The sequence below is a fragment of the Halichoerus grypus genome, chromosome 2 (assembly GCF_964656455.1).
Source record: "Halichoerus grypus chromosome 2, mHalGry1.hap1.1, whole genome shotgun sequence".
Taxonomy (NCBI): Eukaryota; Metazoa; Chordata; class Mammalia; order Carnivora; family Phocidae; genus Halichoerus; species Halichoerus grypus.
In genome coordinates this window covers 40,105,538-40,126,596 of record NC_135713.1, presented here as the reverse complement: position 1 = coordinate 40,126,596, position 21,059 = coordinate 40,105,538, and the positions used below count along the sequence as shown (strand labels likewise).

The 21,059-nt window shown below is 45.5% G+C and overlaps 1 protein-coding gene across 3 annotated transcripts in view; it reads left to right on the top strand.

Annotated features, from left to right (window-relative positions):
* The window catches only part of HTR4 (5-hydroxytryptamine receptor 4), a 168,169-nt gene that overhangs the window by 137,617 nt on the left and 9,493 nt on the right, over window positions 1-21,059 (top strand). For 2 of the 3 annotated variants that reach the window (XM_078066720.1, XM_036096086.2), the window contains exon 7: window positions 1-1,825. The exons of the other annotated variant lie outside the window; for it this stretch is intronic. In XM_078066720.1, coding sequence (XP_077922846.1) covers window positions 1-91 — 91 coding nt within the window. In that variant the 3' untranslated portion in view covers window positions 92-1,825. Of the gene's footprint in view, window positions 1,826-21,059 lie in introns of those variants that run through there. 3 annotated transcript variants of the gene reach the window in all.

The following is a 21,059-nucleotide window of genomic DNA, read 5'->3' as shown; positions in this document are numbered from 1 at the left end:
GGATGCGGTGGAGTGTGGTGGCCAATGGGAGAGTCACTGCCACCCTCCAGCAACTTCTTCCTTGGTGGCTGCTCAATCCAGTGACCCTTAGGCCGTGGGGCAGTGACTCAGAAGACAGCCATCCCTCCGAGAGAGGGCAGGCTCTAAGCTGCTGCGTGTATGGGACCGCTGCTGCCACTCTCCGCCACGCCTTCCGCCAGGCAGCCACGCCCACCGGGGATTTTCTCTGGGGCTCCAGCAGGTGGCGCTGGAGGGACTCAGGGGACAGGAGGCCTCCTTGTTCCGGGGGTTTCTCCTCCAGAGATCCCCTGCAAAGGGATTTTTTTTTTTTTCATTTTCCAACACTCCCCCTTCCTGGCGTCTTGCCCTTGCCTCACACTCTCTGTTGTCCCCAATATGTCCCCTTCCTGTTCCTGGTTTGTCTCCCTCATGTTCCAAACATGATCGCTCATTGTGTCCTCAGTCATAGATGTCTCCAAATATGCCTTCTTTGCTGTGTCTGCTCACAGACATTGTCAAACACGTCCTCCAGGCGCCTGTTTTGGTCAGAGCCGTGTTCCAAAACACGTATTTCTTGCTTGTTCACGCCTGATACGGCCATGTGCAAACTGCTCGCTGTCTCGTCTCCGTCCTCTTCTGGGCCAAACACTAATACGCTTTCTTCCCGGCGCCTGGGTCCAAACCTGTGCCCTCCTGGCTAGCCACCGTGTCAGTTGCAGACCCCCACTCACTCTTCCTTGAGGCCGGTGTCAGTCCTCTTCAGGACATGCTCCATTTATTTACTGTGGAAGAAATGGGAGCAGAGATCTACCCGAGGAGAATAGTCTCGGCAGCACCCTAGGAGGCTGGCCAAAGACAGCCTCCCCCCAGTGCCGGGGCCTTGGGCCCTACTGCTCGGAGATGTTTGCTTCCCTCTTGGACTAGAACTGGGCATCTTCTGCTAAAGAGCCTTGGGCAGGGCCAACAACGTTATCGTGTTTATTAAAGACTTCGGAATCTTTCCCTCGAACTTGTGGCAAAGCCCACAGTAGCAGCTTAAAAGCCTTGAATCTGGCCTTGTTGCTCCCAAAGGAGAGAACTGTTGGCAGCTCACACTGGGGAGACTTGACCCTCACTGCAGGTGGAGGAGGGCCGGACTAAGCAGTGCTAGGGTGGGAAAACAGTGCTTGACTTGAAGTCAGGGACCCTGATTCCAGCCCTGGCTCTCCTAAAATGCTGTGGGATCTTGGCCCCTGCCCTTCCATTCCTGGACCTCACTTTCTACATCTGTGAACTGAAGTTCGGACTCGGGGATCTCCAAGATCCCTTTCTGTTTCTAGGACCAAGGATGCTGCTACATCCCTCAGCTACCTCAAAAAGCCATGGCTTGCCTGCCTTTTGACTTTGTTTCAAAGGAACCACCCTCCTCATTTGGGCCTTCTAGACTCTTGAACTTGCCAACTTTGCCCTTCACCGGATGTCTTTTATTCAAAGCTGAGTCTTTGGCTCTTACCAACTGCCCCAGAGTAAAAGTCCCAGGGAAATAAACACTGCCATGTCCCGAAGCCATGTGAGGTTCTAACAGTGATCTTGGCTGTAATTTGATAGCATCTCAGGACTTTATCATACTCATTGTTCCTGCTGCTTAAGAGATGCCAGTTACCATTTCCACTGATGTTGACTTTAGTTCTGGAATTGAACCGGATAGGAAAGAGACTGGAATAAGGAAGAAAAGATTGCCCCCAAACCATCTAAATGCAAAAAAAAAAACAAAAAAACACCTCTGTCCTGTAAAGACTTCCTTTTATTGGGGAGAAAGTCATGCCTTAGGGAAGGGAAAAAGCCTCTAAAGAGAAATGTTATTTAGTACTCCTGACTGCTGTTGAGAAATACTGCACCACGCTGAAATGTTCCCTGTCCAGGCTGGAACTCTCGCCCGTCAGTGGAGATCAGATTGAACTGGGGATCTAGTCTCATCCAGGATGAAGACAGTTTATGTGAGTCCTAATTGGCACCTTGACTCTGGCCGGACCAATCTCCTCCGCTTTTTCAAGTCCCTGTTCTCTGCCGACTACATTTAGGCTTAGGGGGCAACCACGGTCTTGAGGATGGTCCTTTCTCAATACAAAAGAGGGAGCAGCAAAGCTCTGAGTCCCAAGGCCCTGAACCTGGCGATGACCCCCAAACTCTCTGCTCCACTTTACATGCTACCCATTACCTCTGTGAGCAGGAGGGAGAGATGGACGTGGTAGAGAAGTGCTATGGGCAGTGAATCATTGCTGACTCGCTGTGGGACCCTCAACCTCTCTGGCCTCTGAAAGAATCCCTCTTGCCTACTTCGCAAAGTTGTTGTGGAGATAAATAAGATAATTTTTGTGAAAACATCCTGTAAATCCTAAAATGCCATTTTGTATTTTTATTATTACTTTGGATTACTTTGGATGCTCCTGGGCTCCCAAGGAAGAAGAATTTCCTCACCAAGATGTGAACCAATTTAGAGAATGAGCTCCCCATGTTGAAAAACAATACCAAGGGAGCACCTTTTAGGGGTTCTTTCTTCCAAATCCACCCCTCCTCATTTGGTTACTGCATACACCCTCACTGCAAATTTATTTAGCAGAAACATTCTCATTTGAAGGGATATTGTTCTTAAAGGAGTCGGTGGAGGGAGATGGTGACCACAAGCTAATTTTGGTAAGAATGAGCCTCGCTTTCATGAAATTTTGAAGTCACATGACAAAAATTCAAATGCCTTTTTGCCATGAAAACGTTTATTTGGAGAAAAAAGACCTGGGTCTTCGAAATTATCCCTACTCTGTAAATTATATATATATATATATATTCTATGAAAATAAAAAACTCAAACATGAATTAATTATGAACGAGCAGCTGACAAGGCTGTTACATAAAGAATCTACTGAGCTATTGAATCAGATAATTTAAAATTTTTTTTCTAATCTGATAGCCAGTGTAAATTATTGTTAATTATGCTTTAATGCTATTTAGTCACCACCTAAATTTTGTTTACATTTTCAGTGAAGTAGAATTAGAATGGGGTCACTCTTACTGTTTACAATGCACTGAGTGTCCTGTGTAATCAACATGTAATGTACATGTGTGCCTGTTACATAGAACATGGAACTTAATTATATAATTTCAAAGGATTGCAAATTTTAATGATGGTTGTATCTTTGGTTTTATGAAATTATTAGTTATACCTATGATTTATTTGAGGCTTAAGCTTTGAAGGTACTGGGATCCTCATTCTAATTTGTCTCTATGGAAAATACCCTTGGCTTTATGATGATCTGCTTTTAATGCAGTTCCCAGGAATGCATTCTGGGAAAAACAGGAACCAACACAGACTTGTTTTTGTAATAAATAAATTCTCTCTATTTATTGACAAATATTGATAAATTACACATCTGTTTCTATTTATGCATTCTGTACATGGTTATGTAAATAATATATTGACGGAAATCTTAAGTCTCAAAACTAATAACTGAATTTTGAATATACAATAAAATGCCAAAGTCAATCCCATGCCTCAGTTTTGTGGAGCTTCTCTGTAACTTTGGTAGCCCAGCCCATCTCTTAGAAGCTTTGGTGCTTGAAGCTGGAGAATTTTCTGTTTCCAGCATCAGGGTCTCCTAAAGGTAAAGCCAGAAGCCGAGGATTCTTAGATAGTGTGCTTCTACCTGTCTGCCTGTCTGCCACCTTTGTTAGGGCCTCATGCCCTAGGACGGATGCGTCTGAGATGGTCATCCCAAGAGCAGAGGATGGGGAAGGGTCCGGCCCAGCCACTCTCAGGGGGCACGCACTATAGGAACCGTTCAAGGCAGGTGGACAGCAGTATATCCAGAGGTCATTAAGCATGTGCTTCCTGACTGAAACCTTTTTTGGTGTCATGAATCATCCAAGAGTCTGGAGTCCAGCTCCCTTACCCTGGAGCCCCTGGGATGTTAGGCCTAGAGTAAGTGTTTGTGAAATCCAGGCTCAGTCTCTTCTGAGTATGGGGCAATGGAAAGATGCCGTCAGCATTCAGGACACGGTACTCATCTCAACTCTTCTGTTTAGTCCTTGGAGCCTCCATCATCTCACATATAAAATGCAGGGGGTGGACAAGAATTAGGTTTTCAAATCAAAATCCTTTCTTCATACGCAAATTTCCTGGGAACCCCATCGCACATACGATAGGATGGGGAACAGGTAGATTTGGATCCCCCATCTCTGCTCATTAATATTATAATATAATAATGACAATATAGTGATTGTAATATGTAATATTATAATGTTATAATGTAATGTATTATCCATTCTAATATAATAATTATATCCCTGGAAGGAGCCTTCTTTGCAGCCTAAAACCTGAAGCAGCTGGGCCAGGCTTTTTCTTTCCTTTTTTTTTTTTTAAGATTTTATTTATTTATTTCAGAGAGAGAGAGTGCACAAGCTTGAGGTGGGGGTAGGGATGGGGGAGCAGAGGGAGAAACAGACTTCCCACTGAGCAGGGAGCCCAATGCGGGGCTCGATCCCGGGACTCTGGGATCATGACCTGAGCTGAAGGCAGACGCTTAAGTGACTGAGCCACCCAGGCACCACTGGGCTGGGCTTTTTCTTCTAAATCTATGATGGTGCTTGGTCTTCCCCCTCCTTAATTTTTATAAAGCATTCATAAGACTCCTGTGAACTATTTCTCCAGATGATTTGCCTCAGAATCACACCTGTCCACTTACTTTCAAAACCTCTTCCTCCATTGCCTAAAACTTCTATCCTAAAAGGAAAATCTGAGACTCCACCCCCTGTGAAGCATCCACTGTGTCCCGGCAAAGAACGAACCTCAGAAACCCGACTGACTTAGCCTCGGACCCCTGTCCCCTTCCTTGCTTTCCTTCCAGATTGTCTTTCTTCACTTTGGAGCCAGCCATTCTCTTGACCCATGCAAGGAATAGGGACTGCCAGTGATTAAGTATTCACTGTGTTTTCTACGTGTTTCTATAGATTAATTCTGCCAACAGTGCTACAACCTTTAGAGAAAGAGAAAATTCTCAAAATCCTACTATGTGCCAGGGGTCTGTTGCCAGAGGCCCATGAATAAGGACCACTGACAAGGTGTCTGTTCTCCCATCAGGAGCCAGAAAATAAACAAGGGGACAAAAGTACATGAATTAGACAAGTGTAGATACTCGCCAGTGCCGTAAAGAACATAAAACATAGAGATGGGGCAGGGGTGTGTACCTTATCTGGAGGAGTCAGGGAAAGCTTCAAGGAGGTCAGCCCTGTGACGCGGGACAAGAATGCCGAAGAGGAGTCTGTCATGTGTTGATCTGGGGGAATGTAATGTCAGGCAAAGGGAAGGGCGCATGCAAAGACTCTGAGACAGAAATGAGCTTGGCGTGTGTGGCTGGTGCTCAGTGAATGTGTGGAACGTGACAGGAGATGGGGTCAGTGGAGGAAGTCAAAGCTGATAGCGATTCAGTAGTTTTAGATGTTATTAGTCAAGTTACTGACTAGGTACTGGCGTGGTGGGAAGCATTTTATAGGAGACCCTGTGGGGTAAGTATCATTTTCCTACTGTACTGATGGAGAAGCGGAGCTGAGAAGTTAACCTGGTATTTCCCAAAGGACGCAGAGATTACTGGGAGCTGGAAGTGGGACCCAGACCCTGCCCAGGCTAGCTTTTCTCCCCCATGTCACTTGCTGAGGGAGCCTGACCCACCCGAGGCCTGTGCTCTTTAGCAGCAAGAACCATCCCTGAAACTGACGAATCCCTCTCTTGTACAGCTTTTCCCTTTTGCCTCCCTTCTTTCTCCATGGAGTGTTTGCTGTCCAGACAAATAAAGATGCACTTATACAGTGGTTCTTCATTGATTTTAAATAAGCTAATTCCAAATACCATCTAATTAGAAGTAAAAACCAATTCTTGGCCAGCCAGAAAGTGGTTTCCTATGAAAACTATTCATTGTATCAGAAATAAGAGGAAATTTGGTCTGGTTATATAATCAGATTTTTTTTTTTTTCCTCATGCATTTCCTTATCTCCATCCTTCCTGACATCATCCTTCTACAACTGATGTTATCCTCATCTGGACTGGGCGTTCAGCTCTGAAACACACTGTTTCCCTGATCAGAACCCCGCAAGGATTCTCCACTGCCTACCAGATGCTGGGCCCCGCATCATTTTTCTAAGCCTACTGTCTAGTTTTATCTCCAGTCATTCCTCTGCATCCCAGCAAAGCAAACAGCATGTTGTGCATTCCCCTTTGCATCTCATGGTCAGGCTGTTGGTCCCGCTCTTTTTTCCTCTGGGCACATGGACCCCAAACTCCCTTACATGGTCCTTCTCAGAGGACACCTTCTACTAGACGTCTTTTCCAGCCTCCAGAACAGCATGAGGTTTTTGACCTATTCCAACCCCAAAAGCACTTTATTTGTTCTTCTCCTATGCTTTTCCTTATGGTTCATTAATTATGTACATTCTGAGCTTCCCTACCAGATTTTGAGCTCCTGGAGGACAGTGGCCAATTCCTTCTGGGTCATTTTTTTGTTCTCGTGCCCAACACAAGTTTTTTATGCTCTGGAGCTGTCCAACAAATTCACTGAATTTGCTCCTTTGGAAGAATTTGGAGCTTTTCATTGTCAGCAGAGTCCACGCTGCACTCTCCCAATCTCGCACCCGCTCTGCTGTGTAACCCTCCACCCACTGCAAAAGCTGCAGCCTTCTGATAAGAGGAGAATTTCTCTGTGACTGTCTTGAATAAAATCAAGATGTTTATCATATCTCTTACAAGGAGCAAAAGGATTAGGGTTTTAAAATACCATTATTTCCTTGATTTATGGCAAGGTTTCCTTTTTCTCTTTTGGTTCGTGTCTGTCTCTTGAAAAAGAAGTTAAGCTTAAAGTTTTGTGTTTGCTGAATGCAGTGGGGAATCAGACTGAAGTTGCTCCAGCCGTGTGACCTACTAGAGAACCCTGGCCACCATTTCACCGATAGTGACATTTCTTGAGACAGCACAGAGCACAGAGTGATTGATGGCTGGGCCGGACCGTGGGTGTGGGATGGCCACAGTGAGATTGCTCAGGCTAAGATGTGGTATGGCGTGCTCAAGAGATGGCAGAATGTGTGTCCTCGTCCCTCAGTTTTCTAACGAACTTGCTACATGGCTGCCCCTTTCTGGCTTAAGTTTTGAGAAGCGCTGGGCTTTGTCATTAGGGAGACATGGGTTTAGATTCAGGCTCTACCAAGTGCTGACTGTGGGTGACTTTGGGCAGGCTCCTGACTACCTGAGCCTCTCTTTCTTCCTCGCACAGAGATAATGATGACGCATCCCCCAGAGTGTTGTTGTGAGCCCCGGGAGGGTGCAAGCCCCTAACTAGCAGAGCATAGGCATGCAGGAAGCGCTCGCTGAGGGGGAGCTGTTACCATTATTACTCTGGATCCCGTGAAATGTGAAATTCCGAAGCCACATGGAGAGTCCTATAGAAAGGGGGTTGAGACACCAGGGGCAGGGCAGTGGTGAGAATGGCGGTGCTGGGTGTGTCTCTGTCAGTCGTGGGACTCGGAGAGGGACAGGCTGTGACCCCCATGCAGGAGAAGATGCAGATGATGTGGGAGCTGGTTGCAGAATCGGAGAACGTACAACGTGATGAGCAGGGACAGGAAGCCGAGTTGTCACCCCGTTGTCTTATTACGGAACACCTAGATGTCTTTTCATCTGCTCCAGTTCATGAGCTTCCTAGGCAATAGTCACACTCCCCCTGCCAAGAGGTGAAGAGACTCAACTTTGTTGAGCACCTAAGATAGGGCAGTGCCTCCTTGGCCCTTTACGTATCGTATTCAACCTTCAGAAAAAGTATTGGCTGGATTGAATCTTGGCTTCCCAACTTGTCAGTTTGTTTGGGCAAGTTAATTAGCTTCTCTGAACTTCCGTTTCTTCAGGAGTAAAATAGAGGCGTTAATGTTACCAAACTTACAAGGTTGTATAATTTAAATTTAAACTATGTATATGCTAGCAATTAGAATACCCCCAGGCAGATAATTGGTAGTTTTTATTATTATTATGTTCATGGTTATTTTATGTGATAACCCCCATTTTGTGGATAAATAAAACGAGGTCCTAAGACACTGAGCTCCTGAACCGTCATACAAATAATAATGAGCCGAGCCAGGACACAAACCTAGATCTGCCTGTCTTGAGGATCATTACTCTATTTTCCTGCCTGTGTAGAAGGTAAGAGACAGAAGCAAGGCCATCAAATTTGAAGAGACACTCACTCCGAAATCAGAAGACATTTTATAATGTGTGGGTAACCTGTAGCCTGGATGGATAGTCGTTTAAATTGGTCTGGAGCCTCGGATGAAAGGTCAGACATTATCTGTGTTTTTAAAAAAACTTGGTTGAGACCAGATAATTTAATTTCAATTGAGTCCTTCTCAGTATTGAATGACATTAGGGGCTTACGTCATTTCATTCCAGCCTCAGTCCCCTGAATTAGCATGGTAATCATTCCTATATAGTCTTCTGGTCAACAGGGTCTAAATGGGGGCTCATATGCCATTGCTTAATGATGAAGTTCTTGGCCAGAATACAGGCTGACCCCCTCTTCACCCCACATTCTTCCCTCCAAAGCCTATGGCAATGTGTCTTTATCATCCTCAGAACTTGCCACGGAAGAGCCTGTGATTCATCCATTACTAAGGCTTTGTAAAAGGGAAGTTGAGCTAGGGCTTTCTAATTTCAAGTGAAAAGCCCCTGACTGGTTGAGCCGAGGCACCATTTCTGGTGGGACTTCTTGTCCCAGCCAGCCAGAGAGTGGGCAGTTGGTCAAGGGGATGTGAGTCAATGGAAGGAACCAGGAAAGAGTAGTCTTACTGGGGTCACCCTTATTACTGCATCTCCTCTCCTCAACACAGAGCCTTCCGGAAACATTGAGCTTATAAAAGTAAAAGGCCAAAGTCATTCCAGAGTTCTGTCTCATCTAATAGTAGCCCTTTCAGTGGAGAGCAGTCTCTATTATTTTCTAATTTCCTGGCATTTATTTGCTATTCAAACCTTCCTATTGCGGCTGATGATTTCACTTGCGGTAGGCTGTGTGATGGAAAAAAAAAACATGGATTCTGATTCCCCCTTGAATTCTGCCACCAGTTGAGTGGCTTCTGGCAAGCCACTTCCCTCTCTGAGCCTCAAATTTCTCCCAAAACAGGTGCCCTAGCCTATTGCACAGATACCAAATATTTTTTATTCACTTGAGAAGGGTTTTTGTGCTTCCAGAGGAGAGAGAAATAAATTAATGTTGTTCACTGGCCTTGGATGGCTTCCACGTTAATAGGTGGGAAAAGATACAGTCCCCAAAACTAGAAAGCCAGGCAAAAAGTGCTAAGTCCGGTGAGGTTAAGAAACCATATGCTAAAATGTATAGGATTGGGCAACAAATGCCAAGTATCACCATCATGATCATCATCACCATCATCATCATCATTATTCCAGTACTCTCGGTGGAAGTCATTCCTGATTTCTTTACCCTCTATGCCTCCTACATTCAGTTTCCAAATTCTCTTCCTTTGAAAAGTCTTTTATCTCATCTTCCTTTTCTCTGCCACCTGTCATTCCCCGTTCCCTCATACCAGATAACTACACTGTTTTCTAATTCTTTTCCCTTTACATCTGTCTAGGCTAATGTGTTTTTTAAATTACATACATACATACAATAACTAACAAAAATAAAAAATAAAGTAACATCCCCTCCCAATTTTCCATATGCTGAAAATTTTCCATATTCAACAACGCTCCTGAGAAACTTAAAGTGGTTCCCAGTTGCTCATCAGTATGTCGTCCATGCCCACAACACAGTCCCACCTCAGAACAGAATGAGTACCAGTGGGCCAAGTCCCACTTCCTTCTCCAATGGTCAGGTCCTTACGTGGCCGTTCCCTGCTCTGCTGCAGCCCACTGTGTTTTTCTCCCACCGCACCCTAGTTAAAGCCAAGACCTAGTTCATGGGTGACCCTGTCTGTGAAGCCTAATCCAGCCCGCCCTGGTCTCGGTCCAAAGAACCTAATTCCCTGGAGCTAAACCCACAGTCCCTGAGGAAGGATGCTCTCAGGCCTGCACACAAAACAGAAATTTCCAAACCAGGGATCTCAGCATAAAACCACCACCACCAACAAACAATAGCAAGTAAAAACACCCTCTAATTGACAAAGACCGACCAGTGCATATAGACGGTGTACTTAAGATAGTATCTCAAGAGATATAAAAGGAAAGAACCTTATTAATCATCCTAGGAATGTAAGGAGTAATTGTTCTCAATTTCATTATTACCCTGAACTTCATTCAGATAGACTTTCAGAAAACACCTGCTGTTTAATAAAATTCTGCTAGGTGCTAATAATGGGGAGAAAAACCTCAGGGCTTGCTATGGTGGTCTCTGGGGGCCCTATCTTGGGGCGGAATAAAAAGTAGAGGAGACTCTCTTGCTGCGTGGTGGGTCTGCTTTACCCTGAGTGACCCTCACTGCAGCCACCCTGGACTGGTGATTAACCCTCTGGCTGGATGTGCAGACCCACACACCAGGGCCAGTGGAGAACTAGTGAGTTGCTTTGGGGAGGACCCTACATGGGTATCTTGAGAGCTTAACGAAGCATCATATTGACAAGGGCATCTGCAAAACCCAATACTGCTCACTGTGCATCAGAAAGTTTCATCTTCCCCTTCTCCTCATCACGTGTAAACTACACTGCAAAAATGTATTATAGTTCTACCATTTAGGGCACGATAAAACTCTTTGAGAGCCAGATAAAATCTCTGGCCTTTCCCCTAAAGATCTGGACATATGCACAGATTGTCAGATACATTTCCAAGAAGCTCATTTATTCTCTGAAGTAGAAACCCAGGGTCAGGATGAAAATCCCTGCCTAATGCGAGGCTGTGTTGGTGGATATGACAATATTGACTTGATGACGTCACAGAGTCTTTTTCCTGTGTTGCCTCCAGTTGGTGAGATATTTATTTCAAAGCTGTAAATACAGCCTCCAGTACCACTGTCGTGTGTCGAGTGATTTGTCGTAAAGATCGTATTTCTTCTCGTAACGTCTTTCTTTCCCCCCAATAGCTCTGTGGCAATTCTCTCATGAACTGCTACGGAGTCCCCCCGAGCTAGATAAAGGAGTGTGTCATTGCTTTCATTTACGGACTCCAAGGCAAGGTCCAGAGAGTCTGAGCAAATGGCTGAGACCTTGGGGAGTCACTGAATCCATTCCCAAGTCAGAATTCTTTCACTCGGTGGAGATTTGTGTGTCGGGCACTGTACTTGGCTCTGGGTCTGCCAAATCTCAGACTGCTAGCTTGTTCCCAAGTCTGTTCCAAGAGGAAAAAGACTGTTCTCTTTGGAAATTCACTGGGATGAGTACAGCATCCCTCACCCAGTGAGAATACCTTACATTTTAATAGCACCCATGAAAGCTGTTGACAGTTTCCGGAAGCAGACAAACTGGATTCAAATCTGAACTTCAGGAACTTAAACACTTGAGCTTTAGGGTTTTTTATTAGGAAAAGTAAAATAATTTCTAAAGCAAGCATCAGCAAACTACTATGGGCCACATCTAGCCATTGGCCTATTTCTTATCACCCTTGAGCTAAGGGTGCTTTTTACATTTGCAAAGGGTATAAAAACAAGCAAAAATCAACAACAACATAAAACTAAACTGAAAAAGAACAAAAAAAAAAAAAAAAAAAGAAGAAGAAGAAGAAGGAGAAGGGTATGCAACAGAGATTATATGAGGATGATAGGACCTCCCTGCCCGAGGAAGTCAGCCCTATAATACTAAGATGACCTAAAATACTTACATCTAGCCCTAGTATAGGAAAAGTTTATGAATCCTCTTCTAGAATCGGGATGCCTCTGTTTGATTCCTTGTGGCCTCTTACCAGCAGCACGATCTTGAGCAGATTCGCCAACCTCTGTCTCTAACTTTCCTCACATGTCGGGAAGGAGTGATAATAGCACTTACTGCTCATGATGCAGGGATTACATACCAAGCTGAGACTGGACGCTGGTCTCGGGTAAACACTGCAGAAGTCTTAGCCATTGCTATTAAAGTCAATATGACTGTCATCACCAACGGTGTCAACACCAAAGGTGTTTATAAGTATCAAATGAGACAGCCTCTCTTGAACACCTAGCACAGTGCCCTTCTCATGGAAGGCACTCAGTAAATGTCAGCTACCCTCGTTACTATCAGCCCCATCACTGTTGTGGTTTTCAAAGCTCTTTTGCATATATCATCTTACCAGAAGCTCCCATCAATGCAGCAGTTGGTGTTAGGATGCCCTGCTAATAAATAAGAAACTGGAGCTCAGGGAAGTGAAGGGATAGACGCTGAGCCAGGAAGAGGGAGAATAAGGACGAGTGTAGATTTTGCATTCTGGACCAGCCTGTCCTCTCTCCGCACCATGCTGCCTCTCCCATAAAACATCTGAGGATCTGTTGTTTGTTAGTTTTCTCCAAATGATATACTTTGAGTCCAGGGAGCCTGACAAGACAGGCAGACATTACTGTGTTCTTCCCTGGCAAGGCTCTGCAGACAGGAAGCTGGGATAATTGGATTCCAGCCATTTGATCTTAGGATTGCATATGTAACCAGCCAACTGCTGATGACCAAGCCTAATGGAAAAAGCCCTGAGCAAACAAACACAGCCCCCCTTTAGGACCTCATTGTTTATGCTGCAGAGAGTGAAATTCATCAACAGCAGCCTGCCCCCTCCCAGTAGTTCCATCCAGGACAGAGCCGGCTTCAGAATGTGCCAGACTTCAGTCTGCCACTAGGGACAAGCCGAGGTACCTGCCATGGGGAAGCATGAGAGGAGGGGCCAGGACATTTTTGACAACAGAGCTGGTGTGGTCAGTGAGAACCGTATTTTATTTGGTTTGGGCAAAAGCCAAAACACATTTGAGCAAAAGCATGCCCTTGGAGTGATGTGTAAAGCAGGTTGTTAAGATCGTAGTGGTCTATAGCCTGAGAGTGAATTCACGACTATAAAATTAGGGAACATTTCAAAGTTCGCTCATGGAAAGAGTCCCTGTCATTTCCGACCAACATCAACTGTAATTCAGCGTTGACTCAGTGGTTCTCTTTAAGGCCGTAGATGCAAATAGACCCTGTTGTTGGACGGTGTGGACAGTCGTGCTTCCTGACACTGTTGTGGCACAAGTCGTGCAAATGGCCCTTAAGGAGCTTCCGCACTGCCCCTGGCGCAGAGGGCAGAAGGACTGGAGGTGCGCTTTGTAGAGGGGCGCTGGCCCGCGAGGGAGAGCTAACGACCTGCCTCTGCTCGCGGCAGCCCCTTTGCTCTAGAAACAGCTGTGCGACTTGTTCCCCACCGGTTGTCCCGGAGACTTCCATAGAACGTCAGACGGAGGAGGAGGAGGACGAGATGACCTCCCTGCCCAGGGAAGGCAGCCCTGTGGGTCGCTGTGTTGAGCCAGATGGAGTCTTCTCGTAAGAGCCTGTGGCAATGATGTCGGGGTATTAACTCAGTATTTGTGAATAAGACCCTTTTAAGTAAGCGTTCCTCTAAGGGTAACAGGAGTGCAGCTCCGAGCCATGATTCCCGGATCCCAGCTCCCGGCCAGGCCGCTTCTCCCTGTCTGCCACCGAGCCTTGTCTGCTCCGCTTTGAGCTTCTAAACACCTGCTGCCAGGCCGCTGGCTGACCACCAACCAGCGCCCGGCCGGCCACGGCACCCTCCGAACGGCCGCCCAGGCAGCTCGCCTCGTGCGGCTTCCTGTGTCTGTCGCAAGCTCCGGGCTGAGGCCCTGCCTGGACTGAACATGCGTGAACTTAAGGAAGGTGAGCCTGACCAGTGAGCGGGGTCTAGTGTGATCGTTTAAAGCCTTCGGCTCAGGTCATGATCCCAGGGTCCTGGGATCGAGCCCCGCATCGGGCTCCCTGCTCGGCGGGAAGCCTGCTTCTCCCTCTCCCACTCCCCCTGCTTGTATTCCCTCTCTCGCTGTGTCTCTCTCTGTCAAATAAATAAATAAAATCTTAAAAAAAAAAAAAATAAAGTCTCCCCTGCTGTCTGGACAGAGGAAGGCAATGAGTGACGTATTTTTCATTCAGATCTTCACACCACCTCATGGGTGTGTGGTGAGTACAAAATAATAATGGATGTGAAAGGGCTTTTGTAAGATCGTGATCTGCAGTACAAACGTAAGGAACAATCTCTGTAAATAAAAGCAGACTCGATCGGACGTGGTTTTATGTGATCAGTCCAGCCAGTGAGAATGCAAACAGCGAGAGGTCCCAGGAAGACTGTATTGTTAATCCAGCAAGGGTGACATGGGCAGGGGACAGTCCATAAGGTCTTTAAATACAAATGATAAAATTTCTGAAAATCTAAATTTTTATTTCCTGTTAATATTTTAAATTTCATCTTAACATTACTTGAGGGTGTAAAATTAAATCACATCTCCCATTTTTAAGGATCGGGCAGTGCAAAAACGTGTTTGTTAAGAATTACATTCTATTCTAAGATTTTCACAAGAAAAATTTTTTGGTTTTTTTTGTTTGTTTGTTTTTTGGCCACAATCTGCTATGTTCAGACATGTCTATAAACTTCCCCCCACGTTGCACTCTCAAAAGTTCACTCATTGGACTCATTAAGGGTTATAGCGAAGAAAAGCAGTATGTGGCTTGCATTTAAAAAGTAAATATGTAAGAGTGGGACGCCTGGGTGGCTCAGTCATTAAGCGTCTGCCTTCGGCTCAAGTCATTATCCCAGGGTCCTGGGATCGAGTCCCACATCGGGCTCCTTGCTCAGTGAGGAGCCTGCTTCTCCCTCTCCCTCTGCTGCTCCCCCTGCTTGTGCTCTCTCTCTCTCTCTGACAAATAAATAAATAAAAATCTTTAAAATAAAGAAAAAATAAAAAGTAAATATGTAAGAGTAGTTAAAATTTCAATTAAATAATTGAGGATATACATATATATACACACACACACACACACATGCATATACACCCCCCCCCAAGTATTAGTTATTTGTAATAGTTTATAGTTCTGTGATCCTGTGAGTAATCCCAGCCCTACACCAATACTTGGAAGCACAGAATTGGGGGTGGAAGACCCAGAGTGAAGGAGTGGTTTTGGCTCCTCTTGCATAAAACACACCATGGCTTCCAGTATTTGAACGGCTGGGTTCTGATAGTCTGACTTCCAGGGAAGTATGTCAGGCAAACAGATACCCAGACATTTAAGTCTTCAAATGATTATTTATGGCCTAATTAAAGTTTCTGAGTTTCTCAAATTTTCATTCCAGCATGTGTATTATTGAAATTGAAGAATTTCACAGAATATTCAGAATATTCTGATGGTAACCCTTAGAGAGCTTTGTTAGTGAAGGATTCAGAGGTGTGTCATGGCGCTAGTGAAGGGCTAGAGAGAACCAGTTGAAGGAAGAAAAAGTTGGGGGTCCAAGTTGCCATTTAATCATGTCATTAACTTAAATTTTGCTTAGAGTAGTGCCAGCTCATATTTACTGAGCACCATGCACGTGATGAGCATGCTTTGTTTCAGTTAACACTCGCTGTGCTTTGCTCAGTGATTTCTGTGTTACAGATGAGGAATTTGAGGCATAGGGAGGTCTAAGGTTGAGGGGCTACTGAGTAGTGGAGCTGAGATTAGAATTCTGGACGTTTGACTCTCAATCAGCATTGCCTAGCTAATAATGATCAGTAAGATGAGTAAGTGGCCCTGAGAGGCTTGTAATTTATCTGGAAACATACCAGGTCAATGCACATACAGGTTGCACTTAATAAGCTACATCAAGGACTGTCACAAGGCAGCTTATATTGTCAAATAAATTATAGAAGCAGGAAGCGCTGTGTTTGTTTACAAGAAAGAAAGGGATTATCATATTGGGATGGTCAGAGATAGCTGAATGGAGGAAGTGGCCATATATGCCCAACGATATTTTCAAAGATTCTTCGACGGAGACATATCATAGGAGATGAGCTAAAGAAGAGAGAGGAGAGCTGAAGAGGGTATGTTCTGTGCTTTTTAACCTTATGGTGAATTAATCAGATTGCCCTTAAAAATCCCAACTGCAGGATCCTGGCTTTCTGCTTGGCCTCTTGTTTCATCTGAAGTGGAATTTGATGTTTGCTAAGGGAAGACATGGGCAGAGTTAAGAGAGCCTTTTAGAGCCTAGAGCCCTGAAGGGGATAGATATTCGGGTGGGGTTTTCTAGTACAGGGGTTTGGGGGTGTCTCTGGCAAACAGGAGGGAGCCACGGACGGCTCTTCCTTCTTGGAATGGGACCCAGAGCTCAATAAAAAAAGAGCCTCATTGCTTTCCTGGCCCAGAATCTGCCTGGGGGGTGGGGACACAGGCAGTCCAGGATTTTAGAAGCGAGGCTTAGAGACTCCTGATTCTCACAGTTTAAAGGTGTGTGCTTCTGAGTCAGAGGGCCTGGGGGTCGAGTCATGTTTTCCCTCTGGCTCACCAGATTATCTTGGTCAGATTGCTTCTAAGCCTTAGCTCCTCATCAGAAAATGGGAGCAGTACTCCCTGCCTCATAAGTGGTGGTGACTATTACGTGGGATCATTCCTCATTCACGTAACAATGCGGGATAGGACCTGGCACCCATAAGTACTTGGGAAATGGCAGCTAGTGATGAGGAAGAGGAAGAGGAGGGAGGAGGGTGGCTTTCTGTGCATCCCTTAGCCACATCCCCGTGCAAGGTAACTCAGAACACGTGGCTTTCAGCTGTCTTCGCTGCTGGGTACCTGTGGACAGGAGACTGAGCTCTCTATGCCTGGGTCCTTCCTTGGTAAATCCAGGTGGCCACCTGCACAGTGACCCTCCCAGGCTGCTGTGAGACCCGCGTGAGATGCCAGCTAGAGAAGTGCTTTCTAGACAAACAGTGTGACGTAACCATGTTGGGCAATAAGTATGTTCCCCGCTTTATCCTCCCCTACAGGCACTTTGAGGCTACTGGAATACTCCTTTAGGCTAAGATCACCTGTCCACTCACTTCTGTGTTTTCTTTCTTTTTTCTCTCTCAACTTCTGCTTGGCTCTCCCTCCTCTGTGGCTGTTTTCGGTTTCAACTAAAAGTGGCTGTCCCTCTGTCTCCAGCTTCCTCCTGTTCTTCTGCAATAGACCAGTTCCTGTCTGACTCTGAACATGCTCTGTAAGTCTGTCACTGTCTGTGTTATGAGTCTGTCTGTGTCTGTCTCGTCACTTCTTCCTACACAACGTCCTTGGTCTCTGCCTGTTCTTCTGTCTTCACTGGGCCAGCTTGTCCGATGGACACATCACCTGCCATGGAAACATCACAGTTGTTGGCAGACGCCCGCCACGCCCAGAGCTCCTTCTGGACCCTGATTGCTATTGATCCGAAGGCCAGGGATACATATGGTTTGGGAGGTTTATTTCATTTTATATTCTTTAATTTTTAGATTTTGTTTGAGGCTTCTTCCCTGTCCTGGGAGCATAGGCTTCCCAAGGCCTCTGGGAGATGAGCACCTGCCAGAGCTCGATTCAACCCGTGAAATCGTGGTCCTAGAGCTTCTGTCATCTGGGTCGTCCCAGGTCCCCATTCATGCTGTCTCTCCTTGGCTATAAGTGGTGAACTCCTTCATCTTCCTTTCTTTTTTTTTTTAATATTTATCTATTTATTTGAGAGAGAGACAGCACAAGGGCGAGCGGGGTGAGGGGAAGAGGGAAAGGGAGGGAGAATCTCAAGACTCCGCACTGAGCATGAGCCCAACACGGGGCTCGATCCCACAACCCCGAGATCACGACCTGCGCTGAAATCGAGAGTCGGCCACCTAACCGACTGTGCCACACGCAGGCACCCCACCCTTCATCTTTCTTAAACAAGTGATCGTGACTAAATCAGGATGAGGGGAGTTTTTTGTAGTAGTTTATTAATGTTTTATTTGGAAACACATTTATATCTGTAGAGTAACAGTCCAGAGATACTACAGAACATTCCCTTATACCTTTCACACAGCTTCCCCCTAATGCTAACAATTTACCCAACCATGGATCGTTTATCAAAGCTGGAAAGATTAGCATTTTCCCAGTACTAGCAGCGGAACTACAGACTTTATTTGGATTCCCCAGTATCAAAACAGATCTTGAGCCACTTTCTTCAGAGCTGTGATTTTGACTTTCCTTTGTTAAGCCACCCTGATATAGTCATGGCCTAAAGAGACGATTGAAACGTTTTCATCTGCACCAATGGCCCCTGTTGGTTTCACTGGGTTGATTTCTGTCGACTTTCTTATGTTTCTTTGCTCTTTGCACACGTTCACTGTCCTTTTGTCCTGCAGCCAGTCTGTCCCCCGCTGGGGAGCTCTGCTCTGCCGTGGGTGGAAGAAGTACCAAGCTCTCCAGAGTTATACGCAAACCAGGTGTAAATATTCTCTGAGTGAAAAACCAAGGAAGGCTAAGAGAAGCCAACGTATTTGTGACAACTACTCTGATGATTCAGAGGCCTTAAAAAAGAACAAACAAATAAAAACCTCTCAGTCAGGTCTCTGCATAGTTAACGACACTGGATGCTTGATCTCTAGACAAATGACGTGTTGTTAGTAAAAGATTCACAGAAGCTCCCACTAATTCACACCCCTCTGGTAGTTCATTTATTTTCTCTTGATGCCTCGGGTTTTTCTGAATTAGTCACTTAAAGACAAAAGGTCCTATCTCTCCAACGCATCCTGTTGTTTCCTTCTCCCTCCCTACGCATTCTTTCTTTGGCTCCTTGAGATCTCCGCTATTAGTCGCTTGGGCGGCCATAACTAACTATCATATATTGGGTGGCTTAAACAACATTCGTTCCTCACAGTTTTGGGGGCTGGGAAGTTCTAGATCAAGGAGCCAGCAGATTTGTTTCCCAGTGAGAATCCTCTTCCTGTTTTGCAGGCAGATACCTTCTTACTGAGTCCTCGCATGGCAGAGAGAACCAAAGAGGGAGAAAGAGAGAAAGTGCTCTGGTCTCTCTTCCTCTTCTTATAAGGGCACTAATCCCATCATGGAGGCCCCACTCTCAAAACTTTATCTAAACCTAATTATCTCCCAAAGGCTCCACCTCCAAATACCATCCCATCAGGGGTTACGGACATATTTAGGGTGGGACGCATTTAGTCCATAATACCCTCAATCCTCTACCAGCTGGAAAATATCCCTTTCTTCATCTTCAGACTCCCACCTTCTCTGCCAGGGTGTTTCCATCGGAACAACCCCAGCCCATGATGTGATTTTCGTGCTAAGGTGGCTTTCTCAGTCTCCTACCCATGGAGAGATTGAGAACCAGAACTACCCACAAGCAGAGCCATTTCCAAATGTGGAAAGGACCACACCCTCTCCCCCCAGGAGCTATGGAATGGAACATAAAAGAATGGAAAGCACATCACAGATGCAGAGATTGAGCAGTGCAACACACAGAGCCGAGTGAGGACCAGGGACAGAAGAGTTCAACGTCTTTTGTGATCAATACAAATGCCAGGCAATGTCGGGGAGGATTGTCTCATTCTGTAATCCATTCATTTCATTCCATTTCTATAGATTCCATGATCTGCACTGTGTGAGGTGTTGTGAGCTCTGTAGCAGGATTAAGAAGGAATAAGGTTGGAAAGTGCTAATAGCAAAAAGGGCTTCAGATTCTAACACGTGTGGATTTGAATCGTGGCTTTGCCCATTGCTGGCCGAATGACCTCTGGCAAATCTCAGTTTCCTCATCTGTGAAATGGAGATATATAAAATAACAGCGCTGACATCATAGAGTCAGTGTAAGCACTAAATGCAATAGGGTTTTCAAAGCACTTAGCATAGGGTCTGGTACAGAGGGCTAAAAGATTGTTACCTCTTATAAGATATGGACCTTGCCTCTCAGGAGTGTTAGGAGGCCAGAGATATGTCCAGACACCTGACATTAACAGATAATTTGTATTTCTACAGACAATAAATGCTGAAGGATAGTGTAGAAGGCTTCTGGAAGGCCTCCTGGTGGGCATTGAACTGGGTCTGTAAGGATGGGTAGGATTTGAATGTGGCAGAATTTGGGAAGTGACTGTAGACATGGAAGACAAGGAGCACGGACATTACATCATTTAGAACACTTTGGCCTACAAGGACATTCTAGAATGCCTAACTAAAATTAACTTAAAGAGGTCATTTATACAAGATAGAAAGTCCAGAGTTGGGTAGTTTCAGGTTAGGTTAATCCATTGAGTCAACAGCAGCATGGAGGACACAGATGCTCTTTATCTTTCCACTCTGCCATTCTCAACCTGTTCATTTTCATCCTGGGATGATTTTCTCATGGTCACAAAATAGCTGCAACAGCTCCAAACACTGCATCCTCCTCACAAAACCATAGCCATAACCAAATGCTAGAAGATAAGGCAGACTCTTCTTGCACTTGTGTTTTATTCAGGAGGAAAACATTTTTCAGCAGACTCCCCTAGCAGACCATTAGGTCTTATCTACCAGGAGAAGATCACAGGCCAAGCCCTTAGCTGCAATGCATCAAGCATTTTTGCCTCCACTAAGAGACATGCTCTGTCAGAAAGAAAGAAGAGAGTATGGGCACATGCTTTAAAGGACATAATTCATAGTGTCTACCACAGGCTGTAAATCCGTTCATGCTTCCTGAAGAAAAACAAAGAGAGATTGGAGAGATACGGAGACAGCTCGTGGATCTCCAGAGCAGGAAGTTTCTTGGCTTTCACTGGGGCTAAAATAAGGAATCAGGTGCTTTCAGGAATTAGTAGTCCTCTTTCCATCTCTCTGAGGCCATAATCTCTGGCTTGCTTTGCACTACACATCAACTTCATTCTTTTCTCTTTCTGGACCACCTTTCTCTCTTCTATGAACACACGGGTCAAACCTGGCTCCCTCAGACAGCCCCACCCATTCTCCGTTCAAGCAGTAAGAGCCTGATAGTGTCTTGACATCACATCTTTTCTGGAGATGGAAGAAGAGTGCTCTAGCTTTGGCCTCCACTGTGACCAGGGTGAGCCTGCTGCAGGGGTGGGGATCATTCCTCAGACTGTGGGGGAACAAGGGCTGATGCC